We start from the raw sequence: 14,816 nt of genomic DNA on the forward strand, positions 1-14,816 counted from the left end.
GCCCTGGCTGTCAAGCCTGCAAACCTAATGATCGCGATACGATAGCTGTGATCGCCAAGTAAGGACCTGCGCAGTGGGGCGTTCCCGCCAATCATGCAATTGCATGAAATATTACTATGTACTAAGAGCATATTGTTTTATTGCCGGATTTGCTTGAAGACCGTGAATTTTGGCACTTTAGGGCGTGTGTAGCATTACCGAAGCACGTGAACGAAACGTTTTTTTTAGGGAAGATGTTTTCTGTGTAATGCCTTGCTAACCAATTTTATTTCAAAAAGAATGATATTTGCCAGAAGACCAGTTTAATGTGGATTAGAGCAGGGGTCTCAAACTAACTCGACGGCCGCGTGTTTGAGACCCCCGGAGTATCTCTACACAATAGAAGCTTGGAAATGTTGATTTCTATGTGATGTATTTAACGCATGAATGATTCACAAAAAAATAACAATCAGCCCGAAGTCAGAAGCCACCCCCGAAACTTTGCTTTGACCAAACTTCCATTTAAACCAACACATTTTTGCTGATACACTTTTAATGCAGGTCGTGTAAACACAAACTATACAACGATTACACGTCATTACTACGTAACAATTAGGCTGTGTGACATCACAAGTTCATGGTGGGAGGCCTCACCTCCGCAGGTTCAACAAGTATTTGTAGAATTTTGTTGAAATATTTTGATTTTTACTTGATTTTTACATGAGAATGATTTGCCGACAACACGCGGAAATATCATTGTTGCACAACAAAAAGCGTTTATGAGCGAACTAGCAATGATGATTCAGTTAAATAAATGATTTTCTCATAAAAATAACATTTACATTCCGAAGTTAAATCCGGAACCGGGCATCATCCCAGGGGCAGCCCCCATAGCCCCAGGGGGAGCCCCCATAGCCCCACCCATCTGTGGTATCTGTGGAGGAACGAAACCAGCTTGGGGGTAACTCGGTCCAGCAGTTATCATCAACTGTGGGTTATCTGCAATACGTATAACGTTACACACGTCACTGATTACGTCATCGCTGACGTCACCTACCGTAGACGATGGGTTTGTTTTCTGTTTGTTCCTCTTCCTGCTTCCGTACATTTTCAGAAGTCTCCAACTTGTCGACCTGTGACGTAACAACACCACGAACTAACACGCCCGCCCCATGTATCATACATGACGTCATACCCTTGTGACGTATTCCCTCATGACTTGTATCAGGTAAGGCATGGCGTAATCAACAATCCCGTGTCTCCACGCTTGTTCCAGAACAACATCTGGGCGGAGGAGGTCATAGCAGGTGTACAAACCAGCACTGAAACACTCGAATCGACGACGGTCGAGAAACCATTCCAACAACTCCTCGGCCAATTCAGTGTCACGTGACTCACCGGCGTACGTCATCGCATCCTGTAACGTCAAACGCGTCACAAACCGACCATTGTTTCGTCACACTGATTGTAACCTTATATAGCAGATCTTTCTTGCAGAGTTCAACGGATTGCCTCCATCTGTTGTTTCCTTTGTAAAGGTAAGCAGCAATTCTCCTGAACTCAATCAACTCGTGTTTCTCGAGCCTCTGTTGGAAATTATTGATAACAAACATCTTCATAAGAGTAGGTTACAAACCTGAGCCAGTGCAATGGTATCAAAGTTGTCATAAGCGTCGATCGAATTCCTCAAACCGGAATAATCTTCTTCCTCTATCAGCAAATCGTTCAAAGCCTCGTTGATCGCCTGACGCGATAAAAACATCTCATTATGACGTCATAACGATGTCAAGTGACGTAACAATACCTTGTTGTTCGTGTTCTGGACAGATCTCAAGTAGGGTTTTACGAGCGCTAAGCACGCCACCTTGCGGAAGAATGCTACCGCCCTCGTGTGGTCCATTCGTGGTGAGAGAACAGTGAGAAGATCGTTTATCAGCATCGGTTTGTAGTCCAAGTAGAATTGTAGTGATTTGTAATACAACTCTATGTTGGCAACCTGTAAATAGTGACGACCCCAGCATTTAAAACACTATCCTAACGGGAAACCACCCACAGGTCACACAATTTCCATGGTTACCTTTGTGATGATATCCTTGTACTGACTTTCCCTCCAAGCATCAGTGGGGTGAGCCATCATGGTAACGACAGCGTTGTCGTATTCTTCATATTTATCATAGAGGAACACGAGTTCGGCCCACAAGTGAGCTTGCTCGGCTGCCCGAAGCACCTGGCGATGGAAGGGGGAATTATAAATGCGGGAGATATTAGAACTATTCCGGATAAGAGTTTCAAACACCAACATTCTTATTGCTGAGATGGTTATAGTTTGTTAACAGGTTGCCATTGGCAACAATACCTTTGGAATGTTGACTCTGGACCAGAAAAGTTCCAGATGTTCCCGCATCTTTCCTGGCTTGTATTTTGAATACAAGATCGCCAACTCAGTAAACATTCCCATGTGAGCCCTCTCCAACCCCAAAGCAGCTTCCAACATGGTGATGAGTTCCTCAAAGTATCCGCGATCCTGGGAAAAAAAATCTCGATCCTAAACGAATCTATGACATCACAATGATGAAAATACCTGGTAATAATTGATAAGTTCTTCAAGCTCATCCGCGTGGACGACAATATGGAGACCACAGATTTGAGCCAAGCGAAATTCTTCGGCATCAACGCAAGCAAAGCAGACCTGTAAAGTAATGAACAATAGAAATATGTGAGTAAACCTTAGTCATCGTGTTATTTCGTTTACTTGAAATCGTGTATCGTGTATCGTGTATCGTGTATCGTGTATCGTGTATCGTGTATCGTTACCTCTTTCCAAGTCCTGGTCGAGTTCGCTTTTCTCGCTGAATCCACGGCAGTTTGGAACTCGCCGAGATGAACCACAGTTGAAGCTAGACGGGCGAAGTTGGAGATATTATTGAACAAAACTTTGGCCGCTTCGTACATTTTCTGATCGAAGCACCGGTCTCCAACCTTAAGATAAGAATTGTTGATAAATACCTAGTATAAAACACACGGTGACATCACAGATTGCGATACTTCCACACCAACATGTACAAGATTAGACATATTTGATTAAAATATCCTGCTTGTAAATACCTGTTGAATATTGGCATTGTTGGGTCCACTGATAAATTCTTCCAGATCAGCCAACCTGTTGGTTTTGGCGAAAGCAAAGACAAGTTCCGTTTCAACGTACGATTCCCTGGCTTTCTTACGAGCCATCTGCAAGTAGCGAACCAAATCCTCCCAATTCTCTGTAATAACAAATTATTTGCTCGCTGTAAGAAAATTTTATCGTAAATATTCAACACTCTTGTTCACGAGTTTAAAAAAAATAATTTTATTGACCAAAACACAGTAAATTATGTAAGTGTTTTGTCGTAATGGTGATTCCCCGTCCATGAATTCTCTGCATTTAATCGAAGACTCAAACATTATCATGCAAGTCCCTAAACACATGGTACCTGATTTGTTGGAAGCTTCCACAACTTCCATATAAGAGGTCGGGTCATCCGCTTTGATGTAAGAATCAATCGCCTCTTTAACCATTCCAGCGTTAAGTTGAGCACGAGCCAATTGTGACCAAACGCTCGGTTCATTGCAACGTTCGGCGAACTCGTAAGCGCGGTCGAGATTGTTCACGTGTTCGATTAAAACCTGCACACAAAGTTGCCAACGTGACAACTTCAATGGTCTGATGTAAGATTCCTACTCACAGCAATTGCCGAAGTGTTGACATCAAATTTGTTGAAAATAGCGAAAGCTTCTTCGAATAATTCGTTCTGGATTGCGATGTTAGCGATGTCTGGGGCGTCGTAATTATCGAGTTGCATTATATAATCCATAACTCTCGAACTATCAGCTTTAATCGCAGTGAGAATAAGCAGATTCTGAAGGTTTCTTAACAGAAAAATCAAATACTTGAAGGAACCTGTAGGGGTTCGGGTTGCAACCAACTAACCTGTGGTCGGAGAACATTGAGCTGTCAAGAACAATTTTTTCCAGAAGTTCGATTAGTTCGTTCGGCAAATCAGCGGCCATGAAAGCTTTGACAGCAATTGATATTTCATCTGGGTCCTGTGCTTCACCGAGAGCCGTTTGGACAACCTGGGTTTTTACAATATGGTTGCTATGGTTACTTGCAACGCTTATGAAGTTGAGTACCTGGTCTATGAGCTGCCTTCTGTACTGGTTTTTGTCGTCCAATACTTTCCCCCATAGATCAACGTCCTTGCGACGTACCAGGTACCTAGCTTCAGACTTGAATAGAGAATTCTCGTTGCACAACTGAAACCACAAGGTCACGTGTTTTATGGAAGAGCTTCTACGTAACTGCTGCGCAGCCAACCGTGACAACCCACCCCGATTAGTTCATCGTCACACAATCCACGTTCGTAGCAGACACACGCCATATGCGGGTCACGCTTCTCACAATATTTCCCAACCACACGACTATCATAAAAGGGGTTTTCCCTCAAAAATCTCTCAGGGTTGTTGTTTGAGTCGATGTAGATCTTGGCAAGTGCATTGTGGGTAGCAGGTTCCTCCGATCCTTCATGGACGCGGGATTCCAGCCACGGAAGCAGAAGTTTCAACCTGAATATTCAACTTAAATGTAACGAAAGTACAGGAAGCCATTACTAAGTTATTGACCTGTTCCTCTTCTCAACTTCTTCAACAAGTTCATCAGTGGAGAACTGACCTCTAACAACCAGGATGAGGCTTTTGATGATATCCTCCTGACAATCCACGTCCAACAAACCACCGACCACCACCGGGAGGCGTGATGGGTTCACCTGCAACATTAATTTGTTTACAAGAAAATAATAAAAGTTGTTCCACTATCAAACCTTCTGCACGTAGATCTCGATGTACTTCTGCATGTTGTTGCGATAAAGATACAACACAAGGTCGTGGATGAAGTCGTAACGATCGCAGACAATGATCAGAGGGAGTTGATCAGTTAATTTTGCTTCTTTCAAGAAATTTTTAACCTGAAATTCCAAAACTATGTAAACTTATGTAAAAACAAACACAGTTTTGGTTATATGGCACCTTCTTAGGCTAAAACATATTGTCATCCACTCTTTTATAACATGCTGGTTACAAACTATGTAGGAAATTACATTCAGATTCACTAACATAGAAGTGTTTACCTTGTCAGGGTCATAACAATTGCTTTCACGACAAATTCTTTCGACCTCCTTGATTTGTCCAGTCTTGCATGCAGCTTGTATATATTTAAAGTGAACATCTGGGTCTTGGCTGAAGTTTACGATTGATCCCAGGAAATAAAACAATCCTAAAAAAAGAATTAAATATATCCTAATTTGCTTGACAGCTCCCAACAACACATTACCTTCATAGCTTTTAAATGACTCAAACAATTCAATAAGTTTTTCAGTGGTAAGTTGTTCGTGGTACTTTGTGGCAACTTGAACACAGATCTGGAGGTTCTGACGGATGTTTGCTGTCAACATTGCCTGTCAACAACACAGTTTCAAAAACCTAACCTTGTGTGATTTCTATATTTCAGGTATCAAACCTTGATGCACTCGAGTGAATCTTCTACAGAGAGCGTTCCAAAATAGTTGACCAGCCATTCTGGGTTGAGTAAATGTGTGTGAATGATGGCACGTTTAATATCGTACAAATCTGTGAAGTGTTCCAATGCACGTTGTAGTAACCCAGCTTTCTCACACAATTGTGCAACATGGGCCCGGTCATAGTGAGTAAACATCTGGTTGCCAAGGATTGCATCCGCTACCTAGCAACAAGGTAAACAGGCTAAACCCAAGAAGTATTTTGTGTTAAATATAGTTGATAAATTTTGCAAATTGTATAAAATCCCTCAACACCAATATTGAGCGAGTTACTTGTGGAGCGTGCATTAAGTTCATTTCAAGCAAACGGGTTTGTAGGGCTCCCTCTGCTGGCCGGTTGTTCTTGAGAGCATCAAGAAGAAATGCAGTGCATTGTTGTATTAAGTTTTGTTCCATAAACACATCCACAATCTGTTGGATCACAAGCAAATATTGAGTACATACTATTTTAAATTTTAATTTATTATTTTTATTACCTGAGCAACATCAGCAAGAGGCTCATCATCTTGAACCAACATCATGGCAAACTGTTTCCCAGTCTCAGGATTAACCCTCATCACGTTACGGAGAAGAAACACATAATCTGGGGTGTAACCAACTTTTTTTGCGTACAGCACGATTTTCTGAAACTGCCCGGTCTCCGCAAAGCACATGATCACCTGCATGCAGGATTGTTTTGGAACATACCAGTCATAAACGTTAAAAACATTCAGACAAATATCCATCAATATACAAGTTTGTCAGGCCAAGCCAACTACATTTATGTCCTGCTATTTTTGTTGCCAGGCATACTAATTAATCAGAATGGCTCTTCTGGCACTTAGTTTCTAAAGTGTTTATTTGAAACCGCTGTTTCGTCTGCCATCCAGTGAGACTTCTTACATTTATATTGTGAGGTGATTGCTTTGTTTTGCAATAGTTAAAATACCGACCTTGTTGGGGACGTTAGCTCTGAGATAAATGGAGAGAGCCAAAGTTGAGTCATGAGGTTTCACAAGATCTCCGAGCTCCTCAGAACATTCAAGCTTTTCCTCCTTCAACCATTTCTCCATCAGTTGTTTACGCCCTTGTTGTAGAACAGGACGACACAACTCGAGCGATTCAAACTTGTTTAGCTTTCCCTGAAACAGAGAATTGTTTACCACTGCATTTGTGACATAAATAATGACATGAAACAATTCTTATTTTTACCAAATATCAGATATAGAAATGTTAATTAATTTGATAAAATGCAGATAAACATGTTTTGTAAAGATTGGGAAAATCAAGCAAGTGTTGCAAGGGGAAGACATTTACAAAAAGTGGTAACTGTTTGAAGTCTGATAAAATGTATTGACTTACTACAGCCATCAACTGATGAGTTTGTTATACCTGGTCAAGTAAGATGCCAAAATACTGCAGTAGTGGAGGGGAGCTCTGGCCAGGTTGCATCGGAACGGACAAAAACTTTTGTATTGTTTGGGTTGTTCTGAGTATTCCCTTCAGGCAAATGACAATTTTAGTGAGTGGTAATAGTTTGCATTCAACATTATGCAGGTTGAGTGCGAGTCGATCGCACACTGGTACAACTTCCATCAATGATTTAAAACAAACAATACTTAACTGCACGCCGGTACCATGTGGCACAATTTATTACATCATACCTTCCTTAACTACTGGCCAACGTGCAGCGCCAACAAAACCTCTTTCTTGTCAAGAGTGTATTTGGGCATTCGTTTTAATTTTCACATGCAGAAGTTCACAATAAACTATTTAATGCTTTTAAATACTTTGTAAACACATACCAAATATGGCCAAATTTAATAGATTGTCCATAACAATTAACCAACTTTATCTGAGTGCAAAGCATTTAAAACAGATGAAATAGTAAATAATTATCAAGAGTTATCGCACAAAGTCCAGCCTCACCTTTGGAGCATTTGCAGCAACCTTGGCTGCTTCTGCATAGTTTCCCTGAGCAAATAAAGTGTTGAACTTGCGAGAGAAAAGTTCTTCTGCTCCAGCAAGATTGTTGCGAACAGCAAATCGAAGTGCAAGGTCAGGGTTTTGTAGAGTGTTTGTTATGTAGGGAACCACATTAGTATCATCCACAGATACAGAGAGGACCTGCACAAAATAAAGCTTTCTTAATTTCCTGCAAGCAAAAGATATCAAATCTGTAAATACTTCATTGAGGAATTGGGAAATAAACTGCCACCCTAAAATATGACTTGTAAAATGTCATGTATATTCACCTGTCCCTTGCGATTAACTCCAATCAGTCCACTTGTCGCCTCATGGGGGGCTGTCACAAATATTGTGTCGGCACTGATCCGGTTCATAAAAATACAAACTGCACTTTCCAGGTCATACATGTGGATGTAACCATACTTTGTCACCACAAACACAACATCGTGACGTGGAGATACCTAAAAATCCACATTACAATTTATCAGGTTAACAATGCTTATACATCTAATTAAATATATTTGACAAGATTTTGGGATGTTAATTAAACTGAAAAGGTTTTTTTTTTCATTGGACAACAGCTGGGTTTGGATAAAAATCAATATCTACTCTCTCTCTCTCTCTTTAAAAGGCCACCATGGAATTACTCCCATGTCCGCAATTAGCAAGTACATTTAAATAATCAATACTTATTCAACAATGTGTACAACGCATAGTTCGCATTAACAACTTTAAAATTACTAAGTATTGTCAAGATGTCACACACACAAGTAATTATTTAAGCCATAAACATGTTTTTTAATATAAAGTAGCAACCTGCATAGCAACAGGAAAGTCATTGGAAGCCTCAGGTGGAAAGAAAACATCGACAGCTTTCTTTGCAAAAGGTTGGTTTCCAGCTGCAGGGGTCCCCACCTCGATAATGTGAAGTTTGCCACCTTGTGGCCCACGTACAGCGAAGCAGAATAATGTAGATTCTTCCTGTTACCGTAATGAGATACAATAAAATTTATGACTTTGAAATCAAAGAGTGTTTGCATCCTTTTACTGCACTATGCAATTATGTGACTTATATGAATAAAATTTATAAACTGTTCATGATTCGAATACAGAAACTGCACAAATAACCTTGTTCCCATCAAGTTTCATTTGGGCAAATGAGGCAGCGTGACCTTCAATAGGTTGGCTCACTCTTCTTTCAACAGAATAAAGTTGCATTGCTCCAACTACACGATTTGCTTGGGCGGAAATTCCAATCAAAAGCAGCCACTTCTGCTTAGCATCCGTCCTTTAAATAGAAATCACAAACATGACAGAAAAATCTTTATATTGTTTCTATTTACCTAATCTTGTTTCTATTAACCTCATCTTGTTAATATTTTATTTTGAAAACAGACGCATTTATTCATTATAATAAAAAATTCCAACTTTGTACCTGTAATTGATAATTTGGCAGTTTGCCAGACTTGCATGTTTGTCAAACATCTTGACTGGTTGCTGAGAATCACCTAAAAGTTCAAGTAAAGTTGTGTAAAATGTTTTTATTTTAGCAAGGTTTTAATGTTGATTTGAGGACAATCAAACCTTCCATGCTCCAGTGGTAAACAGAAGATTCTGTGACCAAACCAATCATATTGGTGGAAATCCACTTCCAGAATACAACGTCCTCTGTCATTGTGTGGGCTTTCAGTTTTGATTTCATCTCCATATTAAATATCTGAAGGGTCCTCCCCGCTGGCAAATACAAGACATTACTTGTTGGTTGCTATGGACGTTATTAACAGCTTCAGTTCATGTCTATACTCTACACATCAATGGCTGCTATGTTACAAGTTTCCACACTTTTTACAATTACAAAAGAACCAAAGTAATTTTACGGTGTTGCAACTATGTATAATGGTGATTATTTTTTTTTTTTATTTTTTTTTTTTTTTACCACAAAAATGACATTTATTTTACACAATTACGCTACCACAATACACATAAGAAGCAGAGCCAAAGGGAGCATAGCGAAAAGTTTAAAAAAACACGACAAATTACGTTGAGTACTTTAGACAGTATGCGACCATTTACTTTTATGCAAATATAAAGTATTTCTTTTTTTTGCTAGGTTAAATTCACAGTTACGTAGATTCTTCAAAAAAAGCACAAATTTCGTTAAGGTCGGATTCGTTTCCGCGTATTTGCTACTGTAAATCACATATCTGGCGCATAACAACGCACAATTCATAAAAAGTTGACTTGGCAAATCAGAATGCATTCCAAAAAGTTTTTCTGCATCTGTTAAAATTAAATTTTGTCTTATTCTAGCACTTAAATATGAAATTACATCCTCCCAGTATACATTTACAATGGGGCATGAACAAAAAAGATGACACACAGTTTCCACTTGCTTCTTACAGAAAACGCACATGTTACTAATTACTTTCCCAAAAGAATGTAGTTGTTTGTTGGTTGTAACGGCATTGAGATTTAATTTAATTTGGAAGCATAATGGTGATTATGCTTTTCATTACAACCGTTATTATAGAAGTAATCAGAAATATGCCAAATACCACTTTACAATAGACTTGAAACAAAAGTTTACTTCATAAGATTAAGTGTTTGAACATCTGTGTAATTTCTATTAAAAAAAAGGATTAATAGTTTAATGCAATGTAGTTGTGTTATTGTTGTAATGGTAATTGTTTTACCTTTTAGAGCAATGACTTTGCTAGCAGGGTTCATAATAGCAGACTCAGCTGAAATTGGTCGCCGAATTGGATTTGCTGAGTCGGCAAGATCAATTATAACAACCTGGGCTTGTTCTGCTACTTTTTCACGAACACAGATATATTTATCTGACTCCAATGTCAAAGTGGAAAATCCAATATTGGCTGCATTGATGCCAATATTTTGAAGCTGAAACAAAATTTGATGATAAGTTAGGTTTGCAAAATAGTTAAATTAGCATTTACTCGACTAATTAAACTGAAAGTCCTTATTTTCCACTTGTAAAATTACTGCATATAAAAATAATACAATTATCTTGCAATACCTGCAAATGCTCTTGGAACTTAATTGGCAGATTTTGTGCCATTTTTAGAGATTCTTTCAGACCTTGTCAAAGCACTTTTTACTCACAAACTTTTCTTACACTCCCGTCACCTGCAACAATCGAAAAACTATGTTTTGGAAGCAAACTGGAAAGACATCGTATTAAATTTTATCTACAATCCAAATCACAAGAAAACTTATTCATTATATTTTAATACATATATGCAATCATTGGCTTAATACAACATGCTTAAAAGAATCTTCAGGGCCATTTTTTTATGTACTTTTTAATTTCGATAGGCCCACACACCAAAACACAGGTGGTCATGTTCGCATCAGCGAAATATATGCGAACGTAAAAACCTTTCCAGTGACAAATCGAGGTTTATGCGATATATCGGACCATAGCATTCAGATGTAAAGTCTTTGTCGGCCATACACTTGAACTGACTGGAGATTTTTCTTTCACAAAAAATATGAGATATTCTTTATACGACAATAATCTAAACATGTTTACCTTCCAAGATTGGAAATTTTGAAACTAAAATTTGTTAAACTGTAATTGTTTATTCAAAGAGGAACTTATCGCAAACCAACCCACACCACATCACGCGACATGAAAAAGCCGACTGGAAGTGAAACGTCACCGGCATACCATCCATGACGTCATCTGTTCATATGATTTCGCTTTATGAGATTACATTCAAACATCCAGAAAAAAAACAACAACTATGCAATATACACATAGTTATTACATTTTGAATCAATACTTTGTCGGAAGTCAATCATTTGACAAACATTCATTGCGAAAATTTATAAAGAAAAAAAATTCTATTTGCGGTCGGAAACCGCCCCATAGAGTCATGTGATAAGAAACTACTCAAGCGTTTCAGTTACAAAAGCGATAAACTTGAAATAAACAAGACACATCTTGCGACATTTTATTGTTTATCAACTGTTAATAAAAGACTTGGCTTAAAAAACGTTGGAACAAAACAGAGATTTATCAACAAAAGTCGTTTAAGATTTTTCTTGCCAAATAAAAATTATCACATCGTTTACTTATTTTATTATTTGGCAAGACGGATCACTTCTGAAATGAAGCACAGTTTAAAATTCATCGTATCCGTCGAATATTATATCTTTATTCTTATTTATTTGTTTTATTTATTTATAAGTCTTCACTCCAGTTCAGACAATTTTACAATTACATCAATGTTTATGATATCGTGAGAAAGTGAATCAATATGATTTCTATAGTGGACTTGTTAAACAGGTTCAGTGTTTTCTGTTTTGTTTTTGCAACTGGGTTTTAGTCTTCGTTTATAAACTGAAATGAAATCTTATTTTGAATGTAATAAAACTAGAAACGTTTGATTTAGTTAACATTGGGTGGAGTTTGTTACAATCCAGTGTTGTGTTTCAGGGTATAACATAATTTTGTTTAATTAGCTTCTGCTTGTTTAGCAATTAGGTTCAATAAGATATGGTCGTAGACTCGTAGTGTTTTATTTTAAGGGTGGTATTACGCTTGTGAATTGATTCTGGGAATCATTTCCCATTCTGTTGCAAGTGGCCCTAACGATTTCCATCTTGTTTTAAATATAGGCTACACACTATCTAAGAAACTTTCGTTTCAGGCTAAAATCTGTCATTCTTGTTGAGTTTGACGAATATATTTCGCTTTGTTAAAAGCATCATCAGTGTCTATAAAAATCAAAGCAAGAATTAGGGTGGTATTACAATAGATTTTGTGTGGGTAATTAATATAATTGTTTTTGAATTGAAAGAATCTGTTTATTTGTCTGTTGATAAATTTACTTTACAGTGTATATTTCCTTTTATTTTTGGTTTGTAAAGCACTTCTGTTATAATCTGTGCAGGTATATTTTTGCTATTTTTGTAGCTGGCTATGGCTTCGGCCAATTTTGACTCTCGCAATAAAGAGTCTTGGTACTTTGGTAATATAAGCAGAAAAGAAACACAAGAAAAATTGATTCAGCAGCGTCATGGGACATTTCTAGTGCGGGACAGCACAACATGTCCTGGTGACTTTGTGTTATCCGTCAGTGAGAACAGCAAAGTGAGCCATTACATCATAAACAACCTCCATAACAAACTTAAAATTGGAGACCAAACTTTTGATTCAATGCCGGAATTGCTTGATTTCTATAAAGTACATTATCTTGATACAACAACACTAATTGAGCCAATCCCAAAACTCTGTCCAGTGTCCTCCCCCCCCATAAACAGTCATTCAGATGTTTCCCAAAAAATATCGCAAGATGTTGTTGACAGTGGACCTTCCCAGAAACGGGAGCCTTCCCAGCTTGTAAGAGCAATGTATGATTTTAAAGGCAATGATTCGGACGACCTTCCTTTCTCCAAGGGTGAAATTTTGGAAATAATTGAAAAACCTGAAGAGAATTGGTGGAATGCAAGGAATGCCCAGGGAAGAATTGGGCAGATCCCAGTTCCCTATGTTGAAGTTCACGTTCCCAACAGAAATTCATCCCCGATCACTTACCAATTTCCTGGAGTCACCCAAGTAACTACAGTTAACTATTGACTTTTTTGATTTGTGACATTTGTGTTGGGTGCAAATTTCTCTTCCTGTTAATCATGTAGGTTGTCTACATGTAGTAATATTATGTATTCATATGTAAGATTGTTCTTGATTATCTTGGTTTCAATTTCTTCAAAATATAAAAATATTGTTTAACAAAAATTGGACGATGTTTGTTCCTTAAAACTAAACAATTATGTGTTGTAATGTTTTTGTTGCAGTTCTGAAGGAGTGGACAAATAATTTTTTTTTGCTGTCTGCAGAACAATTCTACTCGTCCTGTTTCCATGCCAACCATAAGTGACCCAGTCTATGCTGAGGTCATAACTAGACGAGTTCCAAATGCTTACGACCCAACTGCACTTAGACTGGAGGTAATAACTTATATTTACAAAAATGTTCAAATATTTAATTTTGTGTTAAACCCAATTCTTTTCAGTTTGAAACTGTGATAATAGTCATATATTATTATGCTATGATTTCACATAAAATGTTTGACCCGCAGTAACCTTTATCAGTGTGCAACATTAGGTAGTGGCCAATCATTGTATCCCAGTCTTAAGATATAATTAGACTGAAACCTTTGTGCTACCTCTGACTTCCTGGTTCAACCCATCAAGCCCATACTCCTTCACCTTCTGTTCATCTGTGCAGGATTACTCAACATGAGATTGTAAAACTGTATTCTTTATAGGTTGGTGATGTCATAAAGGTGACAAAGATGAACAAGAATGGCCAGTGGGAGGGGCTTTGCAAGGGTAAACAGGGGGTTTTCCCTTTTACCCATGTCAAACTAATTGATAAATCGTGATAAACTATTTTAGTTTGATTTGTTAAACTTTGTAAAATAAAATGAGGGGTTTGATGGAAAGTAATTTAACGGGGTTTACTAAAATGTTTTCAAGTTTGCTGTCTTGTATATATTTTGTTTCTAATCATATAATACCAACACAATTGGTTGAAGCATATGAAACTTTCAAGCTGTCAAATTATTGCCCACTCAAATTTTGGTTGAACTTCATTGATCACTTGCACAAAAGTTTTGCAGTTTGTCACTTTGAAGTAATTATTTTCCTGTGTTGCAATTGTGCTCAGCTTAATCACTGAAGCAATAAACCAGTGTAGGTTTGTTGCTTAGCCGCAAGTGAACTTTTATTATTTCCAAACAAATCAATTGACCATGTTGCTATGCCAACAGTATGCATGTTTTTGTATCGTGCATCACCCATCATTACATTTTATTGAAAACAATTGCACATTTCCAATAATAATAAATGGTTGACAGTTTTTATCATGGAAGGGATATTCTGGTGCTTTTATACACGTGCCTTTCAAACATCACTGAGCGTGTGATTCTGTATATACTTGCTGCAAGTTTCTTTTTATGCTCCTGTGTATGCAGTGGCAATGACAGGTGGAACTTCTTTTAAAACAATGACAATTAACTCTTTCAGTTGTGCTTGTTTCAGTGGCAGCAAACATATTGCAAAAGCAGAGAGTTGAGGGCTTGTCTGATTTGGTCAGTCTCGTTTCTGTGAGTCACAATGTGCTTAATGATGTCATCAAAAATAAAATTTAGGGAACTAAAAGTTGTTAACAAATGTTGTCAAGCTTTTCTGCCACAGAATTATAAGAGTTGAGATTTGTTAATTTTGTAGTGAAACTAACACAAGTCT

The 14,816-nt window shown here is 37.8% G+C and overlaps 2 protein-coding genes across 3 annotated transcripts; one reads left to right on the forward strand and one right to left on the reverse strand.

The window, feature by feature from the left end:
- Positions 1-497: 497 nt before the first annotated feature.
- Positions 498-10,687, reverse strand: LOC145895344 (clathrin heavy chain 1-like). Its single transcript, XM_082984131.1, has 33 exons — positions 10,576-10,687; positions 10,232-10,439; positions 9,123-9,272; positions 8,974-9,046; positions 8,667-8,826; positions 8,355-8,519; positions 7,826-7,999; positions 7,500-7,697; positions 6,963-7,070; positions 6,524-6,712; positions 6,068-6,250; positions 5,865-6,002; positions 5,534-5,755; positions 5,348-5,471; positions 5,145-5,290; positions 4,839-4,982; positions 4,642-4,784; positions 4,350-4,584; positions 4,153-4,275; positions 3,950-4,095; positions 3,705-3,888; positions 3,453-3,645; positions 3,085-3,242; positions 2,794-2,958; positions 2,561-2,668; positions 2,336-2,503; positions 2,057-2,206; positions 1,784-1,975; positions 1,616-1,723; positions 1,452-1,565; positions 1,175-1,396; positions 1,037-1,112; positions 498-978 (listed from the first exon to the last, which is right to left on the reverse strand). Exons 1-33 carry the CDS (start codon positions 10,615-10,617, stop codon positions 818-820), a joined length of 5,070 nt encoding a protein of 1,689 aa, XP_082840257.1. The 5' UTR covers positions 10,618-10,687; the 3' UTR covers positions 498-817.
- A 1,191-nt stretch (positions 10,688-11,878) lies between these two features.
- On the forward strand, positions 11,879-14,587 carry LOC145894151 (crk-like protein). Of its 2 annotated transcripts, XM_082982626.1 has the most exons (4): positions 11,879-12,906; positions 12,964-13,122; positions 13,404-13,514; positions 13,835-14,587. In XM_082982626.1, the coding sequence occupies exons 1-4, from the start codon at positions 12,487-12,489 to the stop codon at positions 13,949-13,951; spliced, it is 807 nt and encodes a 268-aa protein (XP_082838752.1). In that variant the 5' UTR covers positions 11,879-12,486; the 3' UTR covers positions 13,952-14,587. The 2 variants fall into 2 exon arrangements, with proteins under 2 accessions (XP_082838752.1, XP_082838751.1); XM_082982625.1 differs by having other exon boundaries at positions 11,881-13,122.
- Positions 14,588-14,816: the final 229 nt, after the last annotated feature.

This window comes from Ascidia mentula, chromosome 3, assembly GCF_947561715.1.
Source record: "Ascidia mentula chromosome 3, kaAscMent1.1, whole genome shotgun sequence".
Classification (NCBI taxonomy): Eukaryota; Metazoa; Chordata; class Ascidiacea; order Phlebobranchia; family Ascidiidae; genus Ascidia; species Ascidia mentula.

Coding starts and splice junctions, on each gene's coding strand:
- LOC145895344 (XM_082984131.1), bottom strand. CDS start 10,617: ATGGCACAAAATCTGCCAATTAAGTTCCAAGAGCATTTGCAG. Junction 2,207..2,335: donor CCAGAGTCAACATTCCAAAG/GTATTGTTGCCA, acceptor TTCCATCGCCAG/GTGCTTCGGGCAGCCGAGCA. Junction 1,566..1,615: donor ATACCATTGCACTGGCTCAG/GTTTGTAACCTA, acceptor AATTTCCAACAG/AGGCTCGAGAAACACGAGTT.
- LOC145894151 (XM_082982625.1), top strand. CDS start 12,487: ATGGCTTCGGCCAATTTTGACTCTCGCAATAAAGAGTCTTGGTACTTT. Junction 13,123..13,403: donor AATTTCCTGGAGTCACCCAA/GTAACTACAGTT, acceptor TGCTGTCTGCAG/AACAATTCTACTCGTCCTGT. Junction 13,515..13,834: donor CAACTGCACTTAGACTGGAG/GTAATAACTTAT, acceptor TATTCTTTATAG/GTTGGTGATGTCATAAAGGT.